The 26,697-nt window shown below is 62.3% G+C and overlaps 1 protein-coding gene across 1 annotated transcript; it reads left to right on the top strand.

Annotated features, from left to right (window-relative positions):
- Nucleotides 1–2,182: 2,182 nt before the first annotated feature.
- LOC128138405 (dual specificity tyrosine-phosphorylation-regulated kinase 1B-like) lies at nucleotides 2,183–24,317 on the top strand (the record flags this gene model as incomplete). The annotated part of the gene is given in 12 exon segments (XM_052779682.1): nucleotides 2,183–2,343; nucleotides 7,286–7,425; nucleotides 8,477–8,596; nucleotides 8,682–8,870; nucleotides 10,315–10,462; nucleotides 11,690–11,859; nucleotides 11,861–11,977; nucleotides 13,799–13,945; nucleotides 15,263–15,403; nucleotides 17,595–17,898; nucleotides 19,324–19,430; nucleotides 24,084–24,317. Coding segments are annotated over 11 exon segments (1,740 nt in total), but the record flags the coding sequence as incomplete, so codon positions are not given.
- Nucleotides 24,318–26,697: the final 2,380 nt, after the last annotated feature.

Genomic DNA, 26,697 nt, shown 5'->3' on the forward strand with positions numbered 1-26,697 from the left:
GTGCTGGGGGGGTAATTAGGCCCTGGGGGGGGGTAATTAGGCACTGAGGGGGGGTAATTAAGTGCTGGGGGGTAATTAAGTGCTGGGGGGGTAATTAGCCACTGGGGGGGTAATTAGGCACTGAGGGGGGGTAATTAGGCACTGAGGGGGGGTAATTAAGTGCTGTGGGGTAATTAAGTGCTGGGGGGGTAATTAGGCCCTGGGGGGGTAATTAGGCACTGAGGGGGTAATTAGGCACTGAGGGGGTAATTAGGCACTGAGGGGGGGTAATTAAGTGCTGGGGGGGTAATTAGGCCCTGGGGGGGGTAATTAGCCACTGAGGGGGGGTAATTAGGCCCTGTGGGGGGGTAATTAGGCACTGGGGGGGTAATTAAGTGCTGGGGGGGTAATTAGCCACTGGGGGGGGTAATTAGCCACTGGGGGGGGTAATTAGGCCCTGTGGGGGGGTAATTAGGCACTGAGGGGGTAATTAGGCACTGAGGGGGGTAATTAAGTGCTGGGGGGTAATTAGGCCCTGAGGGGGGGTAATTAGGCCCTGTGGGGGGGGTAATTAAGTGCTGGGGGGGTAATTAATTGCTGGGGGGGTAATTAGGCCTCGAGGGGGGTAATTAGGCCTGGGGGGGGGATCAAGTGCCCGGGGGGGGGTAATTAGGTCCTGAGGGGTGTAATTAAGTGCTGGGGGGGTAATTAGGCTCTGAGGGGGGGTAATTAGGCCCTGGGGGGGGTAATTAAGTGCTGGGGGGGTAATTAGGCTCTGAGGGGGGGAATTAGGCCCCGAGGGGGGGTAATTAGGCCCTAAAGGGGGGTAATTAGGTCCTGGGGTGGTAATTAGTCCCAGGGGGGTTAATTAAGTGCTGGGGGGTGGATTGGGGGGGTAATTACCCCAGGGGGAGCAAATTGGGGGGTAATTAGCCCCTGGAGGGGAGTAATTGAGTGGGGGGGGGCAAATTGGGGGGGTAATTTAATAGTTGGGGGGTAATTAATCCCCGGGGGGGGAATTAAGGGGATGATTAATTGCTGGGGGGATAATTGATTTGTGAGGGAAGGGGAAATGCGGGGTAATTAGCTCCTGGGGGGCAAATTGGGGGGGTAATTAATAATTGGGGGGTAATTAATTGCTGGGGGGGCTAACTAGCTCCCTGGGGGGGCAAATTGAGGTCTAATTAATCCCGGAGGGGGGTAATTATGCCCGGGGGGTGGGAAAATGGAGGGGTAATTAATATTCAGAGAGTAATTAATCCCCAGGGGGGCAAATTGGGGGGGTGGCTAATTAATCCCCAGGGGGGGTAATTATGCCCGGGGGGGGGCTAGTTAGAGGGGTAATTAATATTCAGGGGAGTGATTATTCTGCAGGGGGGGCTAGTTAGGCCCTGGGGGGGGCTAGTTAAAAGATTAATTAATATTCAGGGAGGTAATTAACCTGCAGGGGGGCTAATTAGGCCCTGGGGGGGCAAAGTGGGGAGTAATTAATATTTGGGGGTAATTAATCCACGGGGGGGGGGGGCTAATTAAGCCCTGGGGTGGGCAAAGTGGGGGGTAATTAATATTCAGAGGGGTAATTAATTTGCGGGGGGGGCTAGTTAGAGGGGTAATTAATCCCCGGGGGGGCTAATTAGGCCCTGGGGGGGGCAAAGTGGGGGGTAATTAATATTCAGAGGGGTAATTAATCTGGAGGGGGGGCTAGTTAGAGGGGTCATTAATCCCCGGGGGGGCTAATTAGGCCCTGGGGGGGGCAAAGTGGGGGGTAATTAATATTCAGAGAGGTAATTAATCTGCAGGGGGCGCTAATTAGGCCCTGGGGTGGCAAATTGGGGGAATAATTAATATTCGGGGGGGGGTAATTAGCCCCGGCGGGGGGGGAATTAGTCCCTGGCGGGGTAGATGGGGCGGGGGGGGCGTGGTTCCTTTAAGCCACACCCCTCGTCGGGGCGTGTCCCTCCAGCGAGGCCCCGCCCCCTCCCGCGGCGGGGCGGGACCGCGGCGCCGACGTCGCCCGCAGCGGGGCGGGGAGAAAGGGCGAGCAACGCGCATGCGCCGCAGCGGCAGGGCGGGCTCCTCCCAGCCAGCCCCTCCCCTTTCCCCCCCTCCCCTCAGCTTTACCGAGCCCTCATTGGACGACGCCCCCGGGTCTTCGGCTCCTCCATTGGGCGAAACCCCCAGGGCGGGGCGGGCAGGCGCCTGCGCAGTCAGGCGGTAACGCGGGGGGTTTGTTGTGGCCGCCATTTTCCGTGGGCATTACTGGGAAATCCCGGGGCCGCCGGTCGCCGGTTCCCGGATTTCGGTCGCTTCCTCCGGTTTTTTCCCCCCCTTTTCCTCACCCACCTCCAGAGACGCCGCCCCGAGGTGAGATTTGGGGGGTTTCGGGGTTTTTTTTTAAGCGCAGGGGTGGGGATTTTTGATTTTTGGGGGGGGGGGGGGGGCGGGGAGGGCGGTGAGGGACCGGTAACGGGCCCCGCCCCCAGCCCCGGGAGCGGGGGGCGGGGCTTGGGCCCGTTACCGGCGCTGACGGTTTTCCCGGTAACTGGTGGCGGGACCAGTATGGCTCTCCCGGTCCCAGTATGGCCCTCCCGGGACCGGTATGGCTGTCCCGGTCCCAGTATGACTCTCCCGGCACCAGTAAGGGCCCTCCCGGGACGAGTATGACCCTCCCGGTACCAGTATGGCTGTCCCAGTCCCAGTATGGGTCCCCTAGTCCCAGTATAACCCTCCTGGGACCAGTATGGCTCTCCCAGTCCCAGTATGGATCCCCTAGTCCCAGTATAACCCTCCTGGGACCAGTATGGCTCTCCCAGTCCCAGTATGGCCCTCCCGGGACCAGTGTGACCCTCCCAATCCCAGTGTGACGCTCCCGGGACCAGTATGGCTGTCCCAGTCCGAGTATGGATCTCCTAGTCCCAGTATAACCCTCCTGGGACCAGTATGGCTCTCCCAGTCCCAGTATGGATCCCCTAGTCCCAGTATAACCCTCCTGGGACCAGTATGGCTCTCCCAGTCCCAGTATGGATCCCCTAGTCCCAGTATAACCCTCCTGGGACCAGTATGGCTCTCCCAGTCCCAGTATGGATCCCCTAGTCCCAGTATAACCCTCCTGGGACCAGTATGGCTCTCCCAGTCCCAGTATGGATCCCCTAGTCCCAGTATAACCCTCCTGGGACCAGTATGGCTCTCCCAGTCCCAGTATGGATCCCCTAGTCCCAGTATAACCCTCCTGGGACCAGTATGGCTCTCCCAGTCCCAGTATGGCCCTCCCGGGACCAGTGTGACCCTCCCAGTCCCAGTGTGACCCTCCCGGGACCAGTATGGCTCTCCCAGTCCGAGTATGGATCTCCTAGTCCCAGTATAACCCTCCTGGGACCAGTATGGCTCTCCCAGTCCCAGTATGGATCCCCTAGTCCCAGTATAACCTTCCTGGGACCAGTATGGCTCTCCCAGTCCCAGTATGGCCCTCCCGGGACCGGTATGGCTGTCCCGGTCCCAGTATGACTCTCCCGGCACCAGTAAGGGCCCTCCCAGTCCCAGTAAGGGCCCTCCCGGGACCAGTATGACCCTCCCGGCACCAGTATGGCTGTCCCAGTCCCAGTATGGATCCCCTAGTCCCAGTATAACCCTCCTGGGACCAGTATGGCTCTCCCAGTCCCAGTATGGATCCCCTAGTCCCAGTATAACCCTCCTGGGACCAGTATGGCTCTCCCGGTCCCAGTATGACTCTCCCGGCACCAGTAAGGGCCCTCCCAGGACCAGTGTGACCCTCCCAGTCCCAGTATGACCCTCCCGGCACCAGTAAGGCTGTCCCAGTCCCAGTATGGATCCCCTAGTCCCAGTATAACTCTCCTGGGACCGGTATGGCCCTCCCGGCACCAGAAAGAGCCCTCCCGGCACCAGTATGGCTGTCCCAGTCCCAGTATGGCCCTCCCGGGACCAGTGTGACCCTCCCAATCCCAGTATGACCCTCCCGGGACCAGTATGGCTGTCCCAGTCCCAGTATGGATAGCCTAGTCCCAGTATAACCCTCCTGGGACCAGTATGGCCCTCCCGGCACCAGTAAGAGCCCTCCCAGTCCCAGTATGGCCCTCCCGGGACCAGTATGACCCTCCCGGGACGAGTATGGCTCTCCCAGTCCCAGTATGGATCCCCTAGTCCCGGTATAACCCTCCCGGCACCAGTATGGCTGTCCCAGTCCCAGTATGGCCCTCCCGGGACCAGTGTGACCCTCCCGGCACCAGTATGGCTGTCCCAGTCCCAGTATGGCCCTCCCAGGACTGGTATGGCTCTCCCAGTCCCAGTATGGATCCCCTAGTCCCAGTATAACTCTCCTGGGACCAGTAAGGCCCTCCCGGCACCAGTATGGCTGTCCCAGTCCCAGTATGGCCCTCCCAGCAGCAGTGTGACCCTCCCAGTCCCAGTATGGCCCTCCCGGCACCAGTATGGCTGTCTCAGTTCCAGTATGGATTCCCTAGTCCCAGTATAACGCTCCCGGGACCAGTATGGCTCTCCCAGTCCCGGTATGGAGCCCCTAGTCCCAGTATAACCTTCCCTGGACGTATATGATTCTCCCAGTCCCAGTATGGCTGTCCCAGTCCCAGTGTGACCCTCCCAGGACCAATAAGACCCTCCCAGTCCCAGTATGACTCTCCTGTGACCAGTGTGGCTCTCCCGGGGCCAGTATGGATCCCCCAGTCCCAGTATGGGTCCCCTAGTCCCAGTATGACCCTCCTGTGACCAGTATGGATCCCCTAGTTCCAGTATGACCCTCCCGGTTCCAGCGTGACCCTCGTGGGACCAGTATGGATCCCCCAGTCCCAGTATGACCCTCCTGGTCCCAGTATGACCCTCCCGGGACCAGTAAGGCCCTCCTGGTTCCAGTATGACCCTCCCGGTTCCAGTGTGACCCTCGTGGGACCAGTATGGATCTCCCGGGACCAGTAAGGCCCTCCTGGTTCCAGTATGACTTTTTTGGGACCAGTAAAAGTCTCTCACTTCTAGTATGGATGCCCCAGTGCCAGTATGACCCTTTCAATTCCAGTATGACCCTCCCAGTCCCAGTATGAGTCCCCCAGTCCCCATACAACCCTCCTGGATTCCCCGGTCTTCCCAGTATGTGTATGACCCTCCCAGTACCAGAATGGACCCCCCAGAACCAGTATGATCCTCCTGGTACCAGTATAGATTTTTCAGTCCCAGTATGACTCTCCTGGATCCCCTAGTCTTCCCAGTCCCAGTATGTATCACCTAGAACCAGTATGACCTTCCCAGTCCCTGTATGACCCTCCCAGTACCAGTATGGATCTCCTGATACCAGTATGACCCTCCCAGTATGACTTTCCCAGTCCCAGCATGGGTTCTGTGGTCCGTGACCCTCCCAGTCCCAGTGTGACTCTGCCAGATTCCCCAGTATGACCCTCCCAGTGCCAGTATGGCCCCCCCGGGGACCAGTATGGCCCTCCCGGATCCCCCAGTCTTCCCAGTCCCAGTATGACCCTCCCAGTCCCCGTATGACCCTTCTGGTACCAGTATGGATCCCCCAGTCCCAGTACAGCCCTCCTGGGACCAGTACGACCCCCCCAGTCCCAGTATGGATCCCCCAGTCCCAGTATGACCCTCCCAGTACAGGTCTGATCCCCCCAGTCCCAGTATGGATCCCCCAGCCCCGCCCAGTACCAGTACACCCTTCCCAGTACAGGTGTGGCTCTCCCAGTACAGATAAGTTTCCCCCATACTGGTTTGGGTCCCTCAGAACTGGTTGGACATTCCAGTCCTCTCCCAGTCCCATCCCAGTTCCTCCCCCCACGGCATCCCAGTTCCAGACCACTTCCTCCCAGTCCAGTCTCAGTCCCATCCCAGTTCCTCCCAGTCCTGTCCCAGTTCCCCCCAGTCCCATCCCATCCTAGTTCCCCCCCCGGTCCTGCCCTCCCCCCTGCCCAGTGCTACCTCCCAGTTCCCCCCCCCCCCCATACTGGGCCATACTGGTTTGGCCTGGGTCCCTTGAGCCCCTTAATGCCCCCCCGGGGGCGGGGCAACTGGGGGGGGGGTGTTTAGGCCCCGCCCTGGCTTGCAGCCGTGGCCCCGCCCAGTGGCAGGGCCGCTGGCTTGCTATTGGCCGCCGGGGAGGGCGGGCAGCCAATGGGAAGCCTGTTGCCATGGCAGGATCAGCTGGGCGGCGACGCTGGCGGGTAGAGCGGCCGCTTTGCCCCCCCCCCCCCATCCCCGCAGCCGTGTTCACTCTGGGCCCTACTGATGGCGGGGGGTGGGGGTGGGCTGTCTCCGTGTTCATTCTGGACTCTACTGAGGGCTCAGAACTGGCTCCCCCCAGGCATGGTAGGGGGCATTTGTTGAGTTCACTCTGGGCCCTACTGATGGCTCGAGGGGCGGCTCAGCCTGGGGGCACTTGTCATGTTCATTCTGGGCCCTACTGATGGCTGTTGATGGTGGAACCTACTGATGACTCAAGGGGAAAACCCCACCCAGGGAGGGGCAGGCAGGGCGGGGGGCACCTGGCTGGCCTGTTCACTCTGGGCCCTACTGATGGCCAAGAACCAGTCTTGCACACTCTAAAGGCTGCAGTTAAGGTAGTTCGTTATGCGCGTTCACTCCGGGCCCTACTGATGGTTGAACGTTGATCTTGTCCACCCTGAGAGATGAGATTGGGCCATTTGTTGCGTGTGTTCACTCTGGGCCCTGCTGCTGGGCGAGAGTTAATCCTGCCTGCTGTATGGAACGTGGCTGGAGCCATGTTTTGTGTGTGTTCACTCTGGGTCCTACTGATAGTTGAAGGTCGATTTGCTCACTCTAAGAGATGAAACTGGCTGTTCGTTGTGCACGTTCACTCTGGACCCTACTGATGGTTGACCATCGATTTAGTCACGCCACTTGATGAGATTGGGCCATTTGTTGTGCGCGTTCACTCTGGACCCTACTGATGGTCGACTGTAAATTTACTCACCCCGGCTGATAAGATTGGGCCATTCGTTGTGCATGTTCGCTCTGGACCCTACTGATGGTCGACCGGCGATTTAGTCACTGTGGTTGATGAGATTGGGTCATGTTTTGTGCACGTTCACTCTGGACCCTACTGATGGTCGACTGTCAATTTAGTAACTTCGGTTGGTGAGATCGGGCCATTCGTTGTATGTGTTCACTCTGGACCCTACTGATACTCAACACCAACCACAGCTCCTCCTCCCTCTGCTGGCCGTGGTGGGTTTTGGGGGGGGGGGGGGCAGGCAGATTCAGACCCCCCCCTGCCCCAACACTCCCCCCCTGCTCCCCCCCCGCTCTCTCCCTGCAGGTGGCGGCAGCCGCGGCCGCAGCGCAGGATGCCCGGGGCCGGCCTGGCCGGGCGTTTGCCTCCGCTCTGAGCCCACCATGTCGGGCCAGCCCGGCCATGCCCCCTTCGCCAACCTCCAGCCCATGGCCGAGCCCCCCCAGGTACCCCCAAAATGGGAGAGGGGGGCACCCCGGGGGCGGGGGGGTGGGCACTAGGACCTCTGGGACCCCTTGGGCACCCCTGGGTGGGGGCACGGGCACCCTGGGGACCCCCGAAATGGGAAGGGGGGGGGCACTAGGACCCTTGGGGCCAGCCCTGAGACCCCCAGGGGGGACACGGGCACCCTGGGGAGCCCCCCAAAGCCCACCAGGACCCCCAGTTCACCCCAGTCCCCTGCCATAGAGCCCACTGGGATCCCTATTTTCCCCCCCTGAGCCCACTGGGACCCCCAGTTCACCTTAGTTCCCCCCATAGAGCCCACTGGGACCCCCAGTTCACCCCAGTCTCCCCCATAGAGCCCACTGGGACCCCTGTTTCCCCCCCTGAGCCCACTGGGACCCCCAGTTCACCCCAATTCCCCCCCACCTCCCCGAGCCCACTGGGACCCCCAGTTCATGCCAGTTCCCCTCATAGAGCCCACTGGGACCCCCATTTCTCCCCCTGAGCCCACCGGGACCCCCAGTTCACCCCAATTCGTGCCCCTCCCCCAGAGCCCACCAGGGCCTCCAGTTCACCCCAGTGCCCTGCTCCGAGCCCACTGGGACCCCCAGTTCACCCCAGTCCCCTCCCCAGAAGCCCACCAGTACCCCCAGTCCCACCGCCAACCTCCTCAACTGATATCTGGGGCAGGGGGGGTGTCAGTGCTGCTCCACTGACCCCTGAGGACTCCCAGTTCACCCCAGTCCCCCCCATAGAACCCAGTGGGACCCCCAGTTCACCCCAGTCTCCCCGACACAGCCCACTGGGACCCCCAATTCCCCCCCCCAAAGCCCACCAGGACCCCCAGTTCACCCCAATTCCCCGCCCCGGCAGCCCACCAGGCCCCCCAGTTCACCCCAGTGCCCCCCTCCGAGCTCATTGGGACCCCCAGTTCACCCCAGTCCCCCCTCAAAAGCCCACCAGTACCCCCCCAGCCCCTCCCAACCCTCTCAACTGATACTGGGGGGGGGGTGTCAGTGCTTCTCCACTGACCCCCGTGTCCCCCCCTTCCAGATCCTTCCGGAACTAAACCTCCTCCAACGGCGCATCCCTTTGAATTTCCGCGACGCCGGCAACGCTCCCCTCCGCAAACTCTCCGTCGACCTCATCAAAACCTACAAACACATCAATGAGGTCAGAACGGGGTGCTCGGCACCCAAAGGTGGGGGGGGGGGGGCGCAATGTCCCCCCCCCTTTTTCCTAACGTCCCCCTCCCCAGGTTTATTACGCCAAGAAGAAGCGTCGGGCGCAGCAGGGCCCCCCCGAAGACGCCGGCACCAAAAAAGAACGGCGTCTCTGGAACGAGGGTTACGACGACGACAACCACGATTACATCGTCCGCAGCGGCGAGCGCTGGCTCGATCGTTACGAGATCGACTCCCTCATCGGCAAGGGTTCCTTCGGCCAGGTGGGGGGGCCGCGGCGGGGGGGGGAGTTTTGGGGTCCCTGTGTTGTCACCGAGGTGTCACCGCTGCACCCCCAGTCGTCTGTCTTCCTCCGGGTTAATCCCTGGGGTCCTCACGGCATCTTTGGGGTCCCCCCCGCGCCATTCCTGGGGTCCCCTCGCCATCTTTGGGATCGCCCTGGGGTCCCTACGGCATTTTTGGGGTCCCCCCGACAGTCTTGGGGACCCCCCGGGGTCACGTCGGGGTCCCCACGTTGTCACCAGGGTGTCCTCGCTTCACCCCCAGTCCTCCATCTCCCTCCAGGTTCATCCCTGGCGTTCCCTCGCCATTCCTGGGGTCCCCACGGCATCTTTGGGGTCCCCACAGCATTCCTGGGGTCCCCCCGCCGTTCCTGGGGTCCCCTCAGCATTTTTGGGGTCCCCCTGACAGTCCTGGGGTCCCCTCGGGGTCCCCGCATTGTCACCAAGGTGTCACCACTGCACCCTGACTCCTCCATCTCCCTTCAGGTTCATCCTTGGGGTTCCCCCAGTGTCTTTGGGGTGCCTGCAGCATCTTTGGGGTCCCCCGGGGGTCCCCACAGCATTTTTGGGGTCCCCCTGACAGTCCTGGGGTCCCCTCGGGCTCCCCGCGTTGTCACCGAGGTGTCACTGCTGCACCCCCACTCCTCTGTCTTCCTCTGGGTTCATTCCTGGGGTCCCCCCACCATTCCTGGGGTCCCCACAGCGTCTTTAGGGTCCACTCAGCATCTTTGGGGTCCCCCCAACATTCCTGGGGACCCCAGAGAATTCTTGGGGTCCCCCTGACAGTCCCGGGGGTCCCCACATTGTCACTAGGGTGTCCCCACTGCACCCCCACTTCTCCAGCTCCCTCCAGGTTCATCTCTGGGGTCCCCCCAACCTCTTGGCTCCCCCCAGCCTTTTGTATCTCACTCCTCCATTCTTGGGGTCCCCCCCCAGCACTCCTGGGGTCCCCCCAGCATTTTTGGGGTCCCCCTGACAGTCCTGGGGGTCCCCTCCTTGTCACCAGCGTGTCCCCACTGCACCCCCAGTCCCTCAACTCCCTCCAGGTTCGTCCCTTGGCTCCCGCCAGCCTCTTCTGTCCATCCCCCTATTTTTGGAGATCCCCCTCCCCATTCTTGGAGATCCCCCTCCCCATTTTTGGGGATCCCCCCAGCATTTTTGGGGTCCCCCTGACAGTCCCGGGGGTCCCCACCTTGTCACCAGCGTGTCCCCACTGCACCCCCAGTCCCTCAACTCCCTCCAGGTTCATCCCTTGGCTCCCGCCAGCCTCTTCTGTCCGTCCCCCCATTCTTGGAGATCCCCCTCCCCATTTTTGGGGATCCCCCCCTCATTCTTGGGGTCCCCCTCATTCTTGGGGTCCCCGTGCCCCCCCCTAACACCCATCTCCCCCCGTTATCCCCCCCCCCCGCCCCCCAATTTTCCCCAGGTGGTGAAGGCGTACGACCACCAAGCGCAGGAGTGGGTGGCTATTAAAATCATCAAAAACAAGAAAGCGTTTCTCAACCAGGCGCAAATCGAACTCCGGCTCCTTCAGCTGATGAACCAACACCACACCGAGATGAAATACTACATCGGTCAGTGGGGCAGAGCTGGGGGGGGGCACGCTTGGGGGGCTCACCCCACGGCGCTCGCTCCCTGCCCTGGGATTTGGGGAGGGGGGGGGGAATGCCGGAGCCCCTTAGGAGGGGGTTTGGTGTGGATTTGTGGGGTGTAAGGGGGGGTGGGGGTGTCTCTAGGGGGGATTTGGGGGGTGTGGGGCAGGTTTTGGGGGGGGGGGTAGTTGTGGGGCGGGGAGAAGGTGGGATCTCGCCGTGGGGCAGGGATTTGGGGGCAGGTGTGGAGCGGATTTTGTTGTCGGGGGGCAGTTACGGGGCAGGAAAAAGGTCGGATCTTGGCATGGGGCAGGGATTTGGGGGCAGTTGTGGGGCAGATCTTCTTGTTGGGGGGCAGTTGTGGGGTGAAAAGGACTAAGATTTGTCCTTTGGGGGGGGCAGATCTCGTCGTGACCCATATCTATGGGGCAGAAGAACAGCCAGCTCTGCCCATGGGGCAGGGATTTGAGGGCAGTTGTGGGGCAGATCTTCTTGTTGGGGGGCGGTTGTGGGGCAAAAAGGACTAAGATTTCTTCTTTGGGGGGGCAGATCTCATCGTGACCCATATCTATGGGGCAGAACAGCCAGCTCTCCCCATGGGGCAGGGATTTGGGGGCAGTTGTGGGGCAGATCTTGTTGGGGGGGGCAGTTGTGGGGCAGGGAGCACCAAGATTTCATTGTGGGGGGCAGATCTCACCGTGGGTTGCATCCATGGGGCAGGAGAAAGGTCAGATCTCGCCGTGGGGCAGGGATATGGGGACAGTTGTGGGGCAGATCTTGCTGGGGGGAGCAGTTGTGGGGCAGGGAAGAGGACAAATATAACCTGGGGCAGGGATTTGGGGGCAGATCTTGCTGGGGGGGGAGCAGTTGTGGGGCAGGAGGAGGACAGATCTCACCTTGGACCCATATCTATAGAGCAGGGAAACAATTTGATCGGTTGAATGACCACCAGATTTCAATGTGGGGCAATAATTGGGAGGGGGCAAACCTTACTGGGGACGGGGAAATTACGGGAGGCAGGAAGGAGCAAGATCTCCTTGTGGGGGGCAGATCCCCCTCCCACCATCCCCACCCTATATCTATGGGGCAGGAAAACATCCACATTTTCCATCTCCTCCTCGAGGAGGGGTCCTGATGCGAAACACGCCCCATCCACGCCCCCTAACCGCCCCCCCCCATTTTTTCTCCTTGCCCCCACCGTGCCGACAGTTCACCTCAAGCGTCACTTCATGTTCCGCAACCACCTCTGCCTGGCTTTCGAGCTCCTCTCCTACAACCTCTACGATCTCCTCCGCAACACCAATTTCCGGGGCGTCTCCCTCAACCTCACCCGGAAATTCGCCCAGCAGCTCTGCGCCGCCCTCCTCTTCCTCGCCACCCCCCGAGCTCAGCATCATCCACTGCGACCTCAAACCCGAGAACATCCTCCTCTGCAACCCCAAACGCTCCGCCGTGAAAATCGTCGATTTCGGCAGTTCCTGTCAGCTCGGGCAGAGGGTGAGTTGCCGGCGGCGGGAGGGGGTGGAGCTGACGGTGGGCACGCCCACGCCGTTCGGCTCCGCCTCCTGGGCCGGGAACACCCCGCCCCCGGGATGCTGAGTCCTCCCCTCGGCAAGTTTAGGGCTATGGAGCATTAAGCCCCGCCCCCGATGGAGTAAGGCCAGCCCCCAAGCCAGAAGGACACACCCCCTGCCTTGGCTCCACCCTCTGGGCCAGGAAGACCCGCCCCCCAGATGCTGAGTCCTCCCCTCGGCAAGTTTAGGGCTATGGAGCATTAAGCCCCGCCCCCGATGGAGTAAGGCCAGCCCCCAAGCCAGAAGGACACACCCCCTGCCTTGGCTCCACCCTCTGGGCCGGGAAGACCCGCCCCCGGGATGCTGAGTCCCATCATTGGCAAGTTTAGGGCTATGGAGCATTAAGCCCCGCCCCTGAAGGAGTAAGCCCCGCCCCCAAGCCAGAAGGACACACCCCCTGCCTTGGCTCCACCCTCTGGGCCGGGAAGACCCGCCCCCCAGATGCTGAGTCCTCCCCTCGGCAAGTTTAGGGCTATGGAGCATTAAGCCCCGCCCCCGATGGAGTAAGGCCAGCCCCCAAGCCAGAAGGACACACCCCCTGCCTTGGCTCCACCCTCTGGGCCGGGAAGACCCGCCCCCCAGATGCTGAGTCCTCCCCTCGGCAAGTTTAGGGCTATGGAGCATTAAGCCCCGCCCCCGATGGAGTAAGGCCAGCCCCCAAGCCAGAAGGACACACCCCCTGCCTTGGCTCCACCCTCTGGGCCGGGAAGACCCGCCCCCGGGATGCTGAGTCCCATCATTGGCAAGTTTAGGGCTATGGAGCATTAAGCCCCGCCCCTGAAGGAGTAAGCCCCGCCCCCAAGCCAGAAGGACACACCCCCTGCCTTGGCTCCACCCTCTGGGCCGGGAAGACCCGCCCCCGGGATGCTGAGTCCCATCATTGGCAAGTTTAGGGCTATGGAGCATTAAGCCCCGCCCCCTGATGGAGTAAGCCCCGCCCCCAGGCCAGAAGGACACACCCCTGCCATGGCTCCACCTTCTCGGCTGGGAGGACCCGCCCCCGAGATGCTGAGTCCCGCCCCCAACAATTTTAGGACTATGGAGCATTAAGCCCCGCCCCCTGAAGGAGCTGGCTCCACCTCCTGGGCTGGGAAGACCCGCCCCCACCATGCTGAAGCTCTGTCATAGGCAAGTTTGGGGCTATGGAGCATTAAGCCCCGCCCCCTGAAGGAGTAACCCACACCCCCAGACCAGAAAGACACACCCCCTGCCTTGGCTCCGCCTCCTGGGCCAGGAAGACCCGCCCCTCTCCCATTTGAGACCAGGGTGTTCTAAGCCCCGCCCTGGGACCTGACCCCACCCCCTGCCTGTAGCTCCGCCCCCTCCAGCTCACCCTGCCCCAAAGTTCTTCTGCCCCCACCTCGGGGGGGCGGGCTTAGCCCCACCCCTGAGGTGTAGCCCCGCCCCTTAGGCGTAGCCCCGCCTCTTCAGCAATCCTCTTGTCCCTTTTAAAGGCACGCACACTCCTCATTTCCCAAAGGGCCTCTCCCCTCCCTCTTTAGGATTTAGCCCCGCCCCTTCCAGACCAGGCCCCGCCCCTTAGCCTTAGCCCCACCCCCAGGCGTGGCCCCACCCCTTAGGCGTAGCCCCACCCCTTGGCAATCCCTCTGTCCCTTTTTAAAGGCACACACACACCCCCCATCTCCCAAAGGGCCTCGTCCACCCCCTCTAGGGCTAAGCCCCACCCCCGGGCGTGTCCCCACCCCCTGGGCGTGTCCCCACCTGACGCCCCGCCCCCTCCCAGATCTACCAGTACATCCAGAGCCGGTTCTACCGTTCCCCCGAGGTGCTGCTGGGGCTCCCCTACGACCTGGCCATCGACATGTGGTCCCTGGGCTGCATCCTGGTGGAGATGCACACCGGGGAGCCCCTCTTCAGCGGCGCTAATGAGGTGGGCGGGGCTTGGGGGGAAGGGGCGTGGCCTGTGGGGGAGTGGGCGGGGCTCGGGGCGGGGCCTGGGGGCTCGGGAGGGGGGACCTGGGGGGGGGGGTGTATGCTGGGGAACCCTGCTAAAGCGGTGTTAATGTGGTGGGTGGGGCTTGGGGAGGGGGCGGGGCCTTCTGGCGGGGGGTGGGGCCTCTGGAGGGAGGGGCGGGGAGGCGGGGCCACACCTGGTGGAGGTGGGGAGCCGGTCTTCAGGTGTTTCCAATGGGGTGGGCGGGGCTTGCTGGGCAAAGGGGGCGTGGTCTCCTGGGAGAAATGAGGCGGGGCTTGGTCGGGGGGGTGGGGTCAGGCGGGGCAGGGTTGAGCGCTGGAGGTGTAGCTGAGGCGGGTGGGGTTTATATCGGGGAAGGCGGGGCCTTGTGGGGAAGGGGTGGGGGTTGGGCAAGGGGGTGGGGCCTCGTGGCTTGCGGGCAGGGCTTCGAGCAGGCGGGGCTTCGAGCGGGCGGGGCTTCGAGTGGGCGGGGCTTCGCCAGGGTAGGCAGGAGGAGACCCCACGAACATCCCTAGGGGACATCCCTGATGGGGTCGGGGTGGCCTTGGGGACCCCAGAGATGTCCCCAACAGGGTCAGGGTGGCCTTGGGGACCCTGGGGACATCCCCGACAGGGTCAGGGTGGCCTTGGGGACCCTGGAGATGTCCCCAACAGGGTCAAGGTGGCCTTGGGGACCTCAGAGATGTCCTCAACAGGATCATGGTGGCCTTGGGGACATCTCTGATGGGGTCAAAGGTTGCCTTGGGGACCTCGGAGATGTCCCCGACAGGGTCAAGGTGGCCTTGGGGACCTCAGAGATGTTCCCAACAGGATCATGGTGGCCTTGGGGACATCCCTGAGAGAGTCAGGGTGGCCTTCGGGACCCCGGAGATGTCCCCAACAAGGTCGAGGTGGCCTTGGGGACACCAAGGATGTCCCGGGCAGGACTGAGGTGGCCTTGGGGACCCCAGAGACCTCTCCGAGAAGGTCAGGGTGGCCTCGGGGACATCCCTGGCGACGCTGGGGTGGCCTCGGGGACCGTAATGATGTCACGACAAGGTCAGGGTGACCTTGGGGACATCCGTGTCCCCAAGCCACGTTGACGAAACACCGCGGTGACCTCAAGGCTGCCACGTCCCCTTTCCTCTTCCCCCATTCCCCGGGTTTTTGGGGGGGGTCTCGGGGACATCCCAGCCATCGCTGGTGGGCCGGGGGTGACCTCGGGGATGACGGTGACGACGGTGACGACGGTGACGTGTCCCCCCCCCCACCGTGTCCCCTCCCTGTCCCCAGGCCGACCAGATGAACCGGATCGTGGAGGTGCTGGGGCTGCCCCCCCCCCACATGCTGGAACAGGCTCCCAAAGCCCGAAAATACTTTGAGAAGCTTCCGGAAGGGGGGTGGGCCCTCAAGAGAAACAAGGAGAGCAAGAAGGTGAGCGGGACCCTCCCAGTATGGACCAGTAAGGTCTTTGACACCTCCCAGTATGGACCAATACATCTTCAGGGCCTCCCAGGATCCACGCCGTTGGTCCTAGGTCCCTCCCAGGACGCGCCAGTGGCTCTGAATTGTATCCCAGTATGACCCAGTAGCTGTTCAGGGCCTCCCAGTATGGCCCAGTAGCTCTTTAGGACTTCCTAGTATGGCCCAGTAGCCCTTTAGGACTTCCCAGTATGGCCCAGTAGCTCTTTGGGGCCTCCCAGTGTAGCCCAGTAGATCTTCAGAACCTCCCAGGAGCCACGTAGTTGGTCCTACTGCTTCCTACTATGTGCCAGTGGTTTTAAATTGTATCCCAGTATATACCAGTAGTCTTTCAGAGTCTCCCAGTATGGACCAGTAGTCCTTCGGCACTTCCCAGTATGGCCTGGTAGCCCTTCAGAACCTCCCAGGAGCCACTCAGTTCCGCCTTGGTGCCTCCCAGAATGTCCCAATGCCTCTGAATTGTATCCCAGTATAAACCAGTAGCTCTTCAGGACCTCCCAGTATAGATGAGTAGCCCTTTAGGACCTCCCAGTATGGCCCAGTAGCTCTTTGGGGTCTCCCATTATGGTCCAGTAGATCTTCAGAACCTCCCAGGATCCCCTCAGTTGCTCCTCGGTGCCTCCCAGTATGTCCCAATGCCTCTGAAGCGCATCCCAGTGCTTCCCAGTATGGCTCAGTTGCCTTTCAGGGTTTCCCAGTTTGGCCCAGTATCCCATCAAAGCCTCCGAGGAGCCTGCCCAAACCTCCTTCCCGTGCCCTAGAGACTCCCAAACCACTCAGAACCCCCGAAGGACCCCCCCAAACCCCTCAGGTCTCCCCCCGGGCACCCCCAAACCACTCAGACCCCCCCCAGGACCCCCCAAACTCTCTGATCTCCCCCCAGGACCCCCCCAAACCCCAAGGACCCCCCCTTAGGGACCCCCCCAAACTCTCTGATCTCCCCCCAGGACCCCCCAAACTTTCAGACCCCCCCCAGAACCCCCAAGGACCCCCCCCAAACCCCTCAGATCTCCCCCCAGGACCCCCCCAAACTGTCAGATGTCCCCCCAAGGACCCCCCCCAAGCCCATGAGATCCACCCAGGAGCCCCCCAAATTGTCAGATCTCCCCCCAGGACCCCCCCACACTCTCAGATCTCCCCCCATGTACCCCCCAAACCTCCTCCCACCCCCCCCAGAACCCCCAAGGACGCCCCCAAACCTCTCAGATCTCCCCCCAGGACCCCCCCAGACTCTCAGATCTCCCCCCAGGTACCCCCCAAACCTCCTTTCACCCCCAAGGACCCCCCCCCAAACCCCTCAGATCTCCCCCAAGGACCCCCCAAACTGTCAAATCTCCCCCCAAGGACCCCCCCAAACCCATGAGATCCACCCAGGGCCCCCCCAGACTGTCAGATCTCTCCCCAAGGACCCCCCTCAAACCACCAGATCTCCCCCCAGGACCCCCCAAACTTTCAGCTCTCCCCCCAGGACCCCCCCAAACCCCTCAGACCCACCTTAGGGACCCCCCCAAACCCCTCAGATCTCCTTTAGGACCCCCCAAACATTCAGATCTCCCCCCAAGGATCCCCCCAAACCCATGAGATCCCCCCAGGACCCCCCCAGACTGTCAGATCTCCCCCCAGGTACCCCCCAAACCTCCTTTCACCCCCAAGGACCCCCCCCCCAAACCCCTCAGATCTCCCCCAAGGACCCCCCAAACTCTCAGATCTCCCCCCAAGGACCCCCACAAACCCATGAGATCCCCCCAGGACCCCCCCAGACTGTCAGATCTCCCCCCAGGCACCCCCCTAAACCACCAGATCTCCCCCCAGGGACCCCCCAAAAAGTCAGATGTCCCACCAGGGACCCCCCTAAACCACCAGATCTCCCCCCAGGCACCCCCCAAAAAGTCAGATGTCCCCCCAGGGACCCCCCCCAAACCCATGAGATCCACCCAGGACCCCCCCAAACCCCTCAGATCTCCCCCCAAGTACCCCCCAAACCTCCTTCTCCCCTTCCACGACCCCCAAGGACCCCCCCAACCCCTCACCCACCTCCCCGCTCCCCAACAACAACCCCCCCCCCCCTCCCCGGCCCTGACACCCACCCAACGTCCTCGCTGGTGGGTGTCCCCCCCCCCCACCTCACCCCAATTTCTCGCAGGAATACAAGGTGCCGGGAACGCGACGACTCCACGAGGTGCTGGGGGTGGAGAGCGGCGGGCCGGGGGGCCGTCGGGCGGGGGAGCAAGGCCACGCCCCTTCGGACTACTTAAAATTTAAGGATTTAGTCTTACGGATGTTGGATTACGAACCCCGAAGTCGCATCACCCCTTTCTACGCTCTCCAACACAATTTCTTCAAAAAAACCAACGACGAAGGCACCAACACCAGTAACAGCACTTCCACCAGTCCCGCCATGGAGCATAGTCACAGCACCAGTACCACCAGTTCCATCTCCAGTTCGGGTAGGGACACCCACCCACCTCCTGGGTTTTGGGGGGATGGGTCTGGATGGGTTGGAGAGAGCTGGGTCATCGTGGTGGGGCCAAAATGGGACCGTGGGGTTTGGTTGTGTCCCAGAGCCATCGTTGTCCCACCAGGATCCGTGTCCTGATGGGTGGTGGCTCCTCAGGTCACCACGACACCCGGTCCTGATCCATCCCTGTCCCACCAGGATCCATGTCCTCATGGGTGGTGGCTCCTCAGGTCACCACGACACCCAGTTCTGTCCCATCCCTGTCCTTGTCCCACCAGGATCCATGTCCTGATGGGTGGTGGCTCCTCAGGTCACCATGACACCCAGTTCTGTCCCATCCCTGTCCTTTTCCCACCAGGATCCATGTCCTGATGGATGGTGGCTCCTCAGATCACCACAACACCCAGTTCTGTCCCATCCCTGTCCCACCAGGATCTGTGTCCTGATGGGTGGTGGCTCCTCAGGTCACCACGACACCCAGTTCTGTCCCATCCCTGTCCCTGTCCGACCAGGATCAATGTCCTCATGGGTGGTGGCTCCTCAGGTCACCACGACACCCGGTCCTGTCCCATCCCTGTCCCACCAGGATCCGTGTCCTGATGGGTGGTGGCCTGGTGAGCCACCACAAGCTCTTGGTCGTGTCCCATCCCTGTCCTTGTCCCACCAGGATCGATGTCCTCATGGGTGGTGGCTCCTCAGGTCACCACGACACCCAGTTCTGTCCCATCCCTGTCCCTGTCCCACCAGGATCGATGTCCTCATGGGTGGTGGCTCCTCAGGTCACCACGACACCCAGTTCTGTCCCATCCCTGTCCTTGTCCCTCCAGGATCCGTGTCCTGATGGGTGGTGGATCCTCAGGCCACCACAACACCCAGTTCTGTCCCATCTTTGTCCCACCAGGATCGATGTCCTCATGGGTGGTGGCTCCTCAGGTCACCACGACACCCAGTTCTCTCCCATCTTTGTCCCACCAGGATCCATGTCCTGATGGGTGGTGGCTCCTCAGGTCACCACGACACCCAGTTCTGTCCCATCCCTGTCCCTGTCCCACCAGGATCGATGTCCTCATGGGTGGTGGCTCCTCAGGTCACCACGACACCCAGTTCTGTCCCATCCCTGTCCTTTTCCCACCAGGATCCGTGTCCTGATGGGTGGTGGCTCCATGTCCTGATGGGTGGTGGCTCCCCAGGCCACCACGACACCTCGTCCCGTCCCATCCCTGTCCCTCCAGGCTGGGCGACTTCTCCTCGGGCCACCGCCGTTCCTCGAAACCCCACCAGACTTCTCCGTCCCCTTCCCCAGCCCTACCAGCTCCGTCTCCTCCCTGGTGACATCTCCCCAGGTCACCCCGTCCCCTCGGGGACATCTTCGTCCCACGCCACCACCGCTGATGTCCTCCTTGTCCCCGGGCAGGTGGCTCCAGCGGCTCGTCCAACGACAACCGCAGCTACCGCTACAGCAACCGCTACTACGGGACCGCGGCCCCCACCCACACCGACTACGAGATGCAGAGCCCCCAGGTAACGCCGGTGGCACCCATGGGGGCCACCACCCACCACCGGGGACACCCCGGCCAGGGCGGGTGGGAGATATGGACCTTGGGGACCTCCTGGTCATACTGGGTGGGAGACGTGGACCTCGGGGACCTTCAGGATCGTTCTGGTGACACCTGGAAGGTGACGTGGATGTTGAGGAGCCTCAGGATTCCTCTGGTGACACCAGGAGGGTGACATGGACCTTGGGGACACCTGTGGTCCCGGCGGGTGGGAGACATGGATCTTGGGGATCTTAAGGAACCCTCTAGTGACACCAAGAAGGTGACATGGACCTTGGGGACCTTAAGGAACCTTCTAGTGACACCAGGAAGGTGACATGGACCTTGGGGACCTTAAGGAACCCTCTAGTGACACCAAGAAGGTGACATGGACCTTGGGGACCTTCAGGAACCCTCTAGTGACACCGGGAAGGTGACATGGACCTTGGGGACCTTCAGGAACCCTCTAGTGACACCGGGAAGGTGACATGGACCTTGGGGACCTTCAGGAACCCTCTAGTGACACTGGGAAGGTGACATGGACCTTGGGGACCTTCAGGATCCCTCTAGTGCCACCAGGAAGGTGACATGGACCTTGGGGACACCCCTGGTCACAGTGGGTGGGTGACATGGACCTTGGGGACCTTCAGGATCGCTCTGGTGACACCGGGAAGGTGACGTGGATGTTGAGGACCCTCAGGATTCCTCTGGTGACACCAGGAGGGTGACATGGACCTTGGGGACACCTGTGGTCCCGGCGGGTGGGAGACATGGACCTTGGGGACCTTCAGGATCCCTCTAGTGACACTGGGAAGGTGACATGGACCTTGGGGACCTTCAGGAACCCTCTAGTGACACCGGGAAGGTGACATGGATGTTAAGGACCCTCAGGATCCCTCTAGTGCCACCAGGAAGGTGACATGGACCTTGGGGACCTTCAGGATGTCTCTAGTGCCACCAGGAGGGTGACATGGACCTTGGGGACCTTCAGGATCCCTCTAGTGACACCGGGAAGGTGACATGGACCCTGGGGACCTTCAGGAACCCACTAGTGCCACCAGGAAGGTGACATGGATGTTAAGGACCCTCAGGATCCCTCTAGTGACAGCAGGAAGGTGACATGGACCTTGGGGACCTTAAGGAACCTTCTAGTGACACCAGGAAGGTGACATGGACCTTGGGGACCTTCAGGATCCCTCTAGTGCCACCAGGAAGGTGACATGGACCTTGGGGACACCAAGGACCCTGAGGTTGCGCTGGCCATGAGACGGGGACTTTGGGGACGCCATGGCCACAAGGTGGGGACCTTGGGGACACCATGACCACAAGGCAGGGGTCTTGGGGACCCCATAGTCATATGCCACCCACCCAGGGCACACGGGGACCCCATGGGCAGAAGGTTGGGACCGTAGGGACCCCATGGCCGTGACGTGGGGACCTTGGGGACCTCATGGCCATGAGGTGGAGACCTTGGGGACACCATAGCCATGACATGAGGACATTGGGGACACCATGACCATGAGGTGGGGACCTTGGGGACACCATGGCCATGACGTGGGGTCCTTGGGGGACACCGTGACCATGAGGTGGGGACCTTGGGGACACCATGGCCATGACGTGGGGACACTGGGGACCTCATGGCCATGAGGTGGAGACCTTGGGGACACCATGGCCATGACGTGAGGACATTGGGGACACCATGACCATGACGTGGGGACACTGGGGACCTCATGGCCATGAGGTGGAGACCTTGGGGACACCATGGCCATGCCAAGGGCACCTTGGGGACACCATGGCCATGACGTGGGCACCTTGGGGACACCATGGCCATGATGTGGGGACATTGGGGACACCATGACAATGCCAAGAGGACCTTGGAGACCCCATGGCCATGAGGTGGAGACCTTGGGGACACCATGGCCATGACGTGGGGACCTTGGAGACCCCATGACCATGCCAAGGGAACATTGGAGACGCCATGACCATGAGGTGGGGACCTTGGGGACACCATGGCCATGATGTGAGGACGTTGAGGACACCATGGCCATGTCATGGGGACCTTGGGGACCTCATGGCCATGACATGAGGACATTGAGGACACCATGGCCATGCCATGGGGACCTTGGGGACCCCAAGGCCATGACGTGAGGACCTTGGGGACACCATGACTATGCCAAGGGGACCTTGGAGACCCCATGATCATGAGGTGGGGACCTTGGGGACACCACGACCATGACGTGAGGACCTTGGAGACCCCATGGCCATGAGGTGGAGACTTTGGGGACACCATGGCCATGACGTGAAGATGTTGGGGACCCTGTGACCATGAGGTGGGGACCTTGGGGACACCATGGCCATGAGGTGGAGACCTTGTGGACACCATGACCGTGACATGAGGACCTTGGGGACACCATGGCCATGAGGTGGGGACCTTGTGGACACCATGACCATGACATGAGGACCTTGGGGGCACCATGGCGATGAGGTGGGGACCTTGGGGACACCATGACCATGCCACGGGGACCTTGGGGCCACCACCACCATGCCGTGGGGACCTTGGGGCCACCACCACCATGCCGTGGGGCACCTTGGGGACCCCATGACCATGCCAAGGGAACATTGGAGACCCCATGACCATGAGGTGGGGACCTTGGGGACACCATGGCCATGACATGAGGACATTGAGGACACCATGGCCATGCCATGGGGACCTTGGGGACCCCAAGGCCATGACGTGAGGACCTTGGGGACACCATGACTATGCCAAGGGGACCTTGGAGACCCCATGATCATGAGGTGGGGACCTTGGGGACACCACGACCATGACGTGAGGACCTTGGAGACCCCATGGCCATGAGGTGGAGACTTTGGGGACACCATGGCCATGATGTGAAGATGTTGAGGACCCCATGGCCATGAGGTGGGGACCTTGAGGACCCCACGACCATGCCAAGGGGACATTGGGGACCCCGTGACCATGAGGTGGGGACCTTGAGGATCCCATGACCATGAGGTGGGGACCTTGGGGACACCATGGCCATGAGGTGAAGACCTTGTGGACACCATGGCCATGAGGTGGGGACCTTGGGGACACCATGACCATGACATGAGGACCTTGGGGGCACCATGGCCATGAGGTGGGGACCTTGGGGACACCATGACCATGACATGAGGACCTTGGGGGCACCATGGCCATGAGGTGGAGACTTTGGGGACACCATGGCCATGGCGTGAAGATGTTGGGGACCCCATGGCCATGAGGTGGGGACCTTGAGGACCCCACGACCATGCCAAGGGGACACTGGGGACCCCGTGACCATGAGGTGGGGACCTTGAGGATCCCATGACTATGAGGTGGGGACCTTGGGGACACCATGGCCATGAGGTGGAGACCTTGTGGACACCATGACCATGACATGAGGACCTTGGGGACCCCCGTGACCATGAGGTGGGGACCTTGAGGATCCCATGACCATGAGGTGGGGACCTTGGGGACACCATGGCCATGAGGTGAAGACCTTGTGGACACCATGACCATGACATGAGGACCTTGGGGGCACCATGGCGATGAGGTGGGGACCTTGGGGACACCATGACCATGACATGAGGACCTTGGGGGCACCATGGCGATGAGGTGGGGACCTTGGGGCCACCACCACCATGATGTGGGGACCTCGGGGACCTCATGGCCATGGGGTGGGGACCTCGGAGACCCCACCACCATGCCGTGGAGACCTTGGGGCCACCACCACCATGCCGTGGGGCACCTTGGGGACCCCATGACCATGCCAAGGGAACATTGGAGACCCCATGACCATGAGGTGGGGACCTTGGGGACACCATGGCCATGACATGAGGACATTGAGGACACCATGGCCATGCCATGGGGACCTTGGGGACCCCAAGGCCATGACGTGAGGACCTTGGGGACACCATGACTATGCCAAGGGGACCTTGGAGACCCCATGATCATGAGGTGGGGACCTTGGGGACACCACGACCATGACGTGAGGACCTTGGAGACCCCATGGCCATGAGGTGGAGACTTTGGGGACACCATGGCCATGACGTGAAGATGTTGGGGACCCCATGGCCATGAGGTGGGGACCTTGAGGACCCCACGACCATGCCAAGGGGACATTGGGGACCCCGTGACCATGAGGTGGGAACCTTGAGAATCCCGTGACCATGAGGTGGGGACCTTGGGGACACCATGGCCATGAGGTGGAGACCTTGGGGACACCATGACCATGACATGAGGACCTTGGGGGCACCATGGCCATGAGGTGGAGACCTTGGGGACACCATGACCATGACATGAGGACCTTGGGGGCACCATGGCGATGAGGTGGGGACCTTGGGGACACCATGGCCATGCCGTGGGGACCTTGGGGCCACCACCACCATGATGTGGGGACCTCGGGGACCTCATGGCCATGGGGTGGGGACCTCGGAGACCCCACCACCATGCCGTGGAGACCTTGGGGCCACCACCGCCATGCCGTGGGGCACCTTGGGGACCCCACGACCACGCCAAGGGGACCTTGGGGACACCACGACCGTGTGTGTGTGTGTGTGTGTCCCCCCTAACTCTTTTTTTTTTTTTTTTTTTTTTTCTCTCTCTCTCTCCCCCCCCCAGGCCCCCCCAGCGCAACCACCCCGACCTTGGCCCGGGGGGGACCCGGCCGTCCCCCCCGTCACCGTCACCGACGCCTTCAACCCCTTGGGACCCCCCAAACCCCCCCAAATCCTGCCTGGAGGAGGAGGAGGAGGAGAAAGGGGGGGCGCCCCCCCGCCTTTCCCACGCCCCCCCCCGCCCCCCCACCACCACCACCACCACCATCACCACCATCACCACCAGCACCAGCACCACCAGCACCACCAGCACCACCCGACGACGGCCGCCCCCCCCCGGGGCCGGCGGCGGGGGGGGTCCCTTCCAACGAAAGGATGGATTTCGGGGGGCCCCCCCCGCCGCCGCCCCCCCCTCCTCCTCCTCCTCCTCCTCCTCTTCCTCCTCCTTTACCTCCCCCCCCCCCTCCGCCCCCCACCGCCCCCCCCTCGTCACCACCCGGACTGTCACCCCTTCGTTCCTTCGGCATTCCGGACTCGAGGGGGGTCACCGGAGGAGGAGGAGGAGGAGGAGGAGGAGGAGGAGGAGGAGGGGGGGGGGACAACAACAACAGGGGGGGGGGGGACACCCCCTAGAAGGTCCCCACCCCCCCCTACGGGGGTCCCCATTTAAGGGGACGCCCCGATCACGAGGACTCGGCTATTTTGGGGGTCTGCGTCCCCCAAAGTACCGCCGCCAGCTCTTGACGGCCCCCCCCCCGCCCCCCCCCCCCCCCGTTGTGTCGTCGTCCCCGTTCCCCCCCCCCTCCCCAATTCTGCGGCGCTTTATTATTATTATTATTGTTATTATTAATTATTATTAATTATTATTGGGGAAGGGGTGGTAGGAAGCGGGGGAAGGGGGGGGGGGATTAGCCCAAAATTGGGGGGGGGGGCTGCTGCCTCTTTGAGGGGGGGGGCACCCACCCATTTTGAGGGGGCACCCACCCGTTTTGGGGGGGTTGTTGCCTCTTGGGGGGGGCACCCGCCTATTTTGGGGGGGGGCACCCACCCATTTAGGGGGGGGCTGCTGCCTCTTGGGGGGGGGGCACCCACCCCTTTGGGGGGGCTTTTGCCTCTTGGGGGGGCCACCCACCCATTTAGGGGGGGCTGCTGCCTCTTGAGGGGGCCACCCACCCATTTAGGGGGGGCACCCACCCCCCTTTACCCTGGGGGGGGCGCACTGGGGGGGGGGTCTCAATTCCCCCCCCCCCAAAGCTGTATGTGGTGGCACCCATGGGTGGGGAGGGGGACACCCATGACGGGGGGGGGGGGCACCCATGGGTGGGGGTGCCCCCCCCCCCAGTGGATTTTAGTCAAAATTTTAATTCATTGTACCAAAGATGGTGCCCCCCCCCCCCCTCCCCTTCATGGGTGCTGCCCCCCCCTCCACCCAGGGCCACCCATGGGTGCTGCCCCCCCCCCACACCGGGGGGGGGGAGCGGGGGGGGGGCGGTGAATAAAATGGTGACAGCAGCACCCGCGGGTCCCCTCACTGCTCCGGCTATAGGGGCTGGGGGGGGGGGGTCCTATAGGGTGGGGGGGGGGGCTGTAGGGGCTGGGGAGGGGGCTATAGGGGCTGGGGGGGGGATCTATAGGGTATAGGGGGAGGTATGGGGCTGGGGGGGGGCTGTATAGGGGGGATATAGGGGCCGGGGGGGGGGATCTATAGGGCAGAGGGGGGGGGTATGGGGGCTGGGGGGGGGATCTATAGGGTAGAGGGGGTATAGGGACCGGAGGGGGCTGTATAGGGGGCTATAGGGACCGGGGGGGGGGCCTCTATAGGGTATAGGGGCCGGGGGGGGGGTCCCTATAGGGTCTAGGGGAGCTATGGGAACTGGGGGGGGGGGGCCTATAGGGTATAGAGGAGCTATAGGGACTGGGGGGGGGCCGTATAGGATATAGGGGAGCTGTAGGGGGGGGGTGACATCCTATATCCTGGGGGGGGGGACCATATTGCTCCTGGGGGGTCCCTATAGGGCCTGGGAGGGTCCCTATGGTATCGGGGGGGGGGGGGGGCGACCCTATAGCACCCAAAGATCTGTGGGGCACCTGGGAAAAGCCCCTGTAAGGTCTGGGGGTGTCTGTAGTGCTGGGGGGGGGGCACTATAGCTCCCAGGGGTCCCTATAGAGTCCAGTGTTGCCTCTAAATACCTATGGGGACTCCCTACAGCCCCCCCAGAGCCCCTAAATACCCCCTATAGCCCCCCACAGGCCCCCTAAATACCCCCTATAGCCCCCCCACGAAGCCCTAAATACTCCCTGGGATCCCCTATAGACCCCCCGAAGCCCTAAATACCCCCTATAGCCCCCCCCCAGGCCTCTAAATATGCCCTATAGCCCCCCCCACGAAGCCCTAAATACCCCCTGGATCCCCTATAGCCCCCCCCGAGCCCCTAAATACCCCCTATAGCCCCCCCCCCCCCCCCCCCCCCCCCCCCCCGAGGATCTAAATACACCCCGGGATCCCGTATAGCCCCCCCCAAGCCCCTAAATACCCCCTATAGCCCCCCCCCAGGCCTCTAAATACCCCCTAGAGCCCCCCCCGAAGCCCTAAATACCCCCTATAGCCCCCCCCAGGCTTCTAAATACCCCCTATAGCCCCCCCAGGCCCCTAAATAACCCCCCCAGGGCCCCTATAT

This window comes from Harpia harpyja, unplaced genomic scaffold (assembly GCF_026419915.1).
Source record: "Harpia harpyja isolate bHarHar1 unplaced genomic scaffold, bHarHar1 primary haplotype scaffold_408, whole genome shotgun sequence".
Classification (NCBI taxonomy): Eukaryota; Metazoa; Chordata; class Aves; order Accipitriformes; family Accipitridae; genus Harpia; species Harpia harpyja.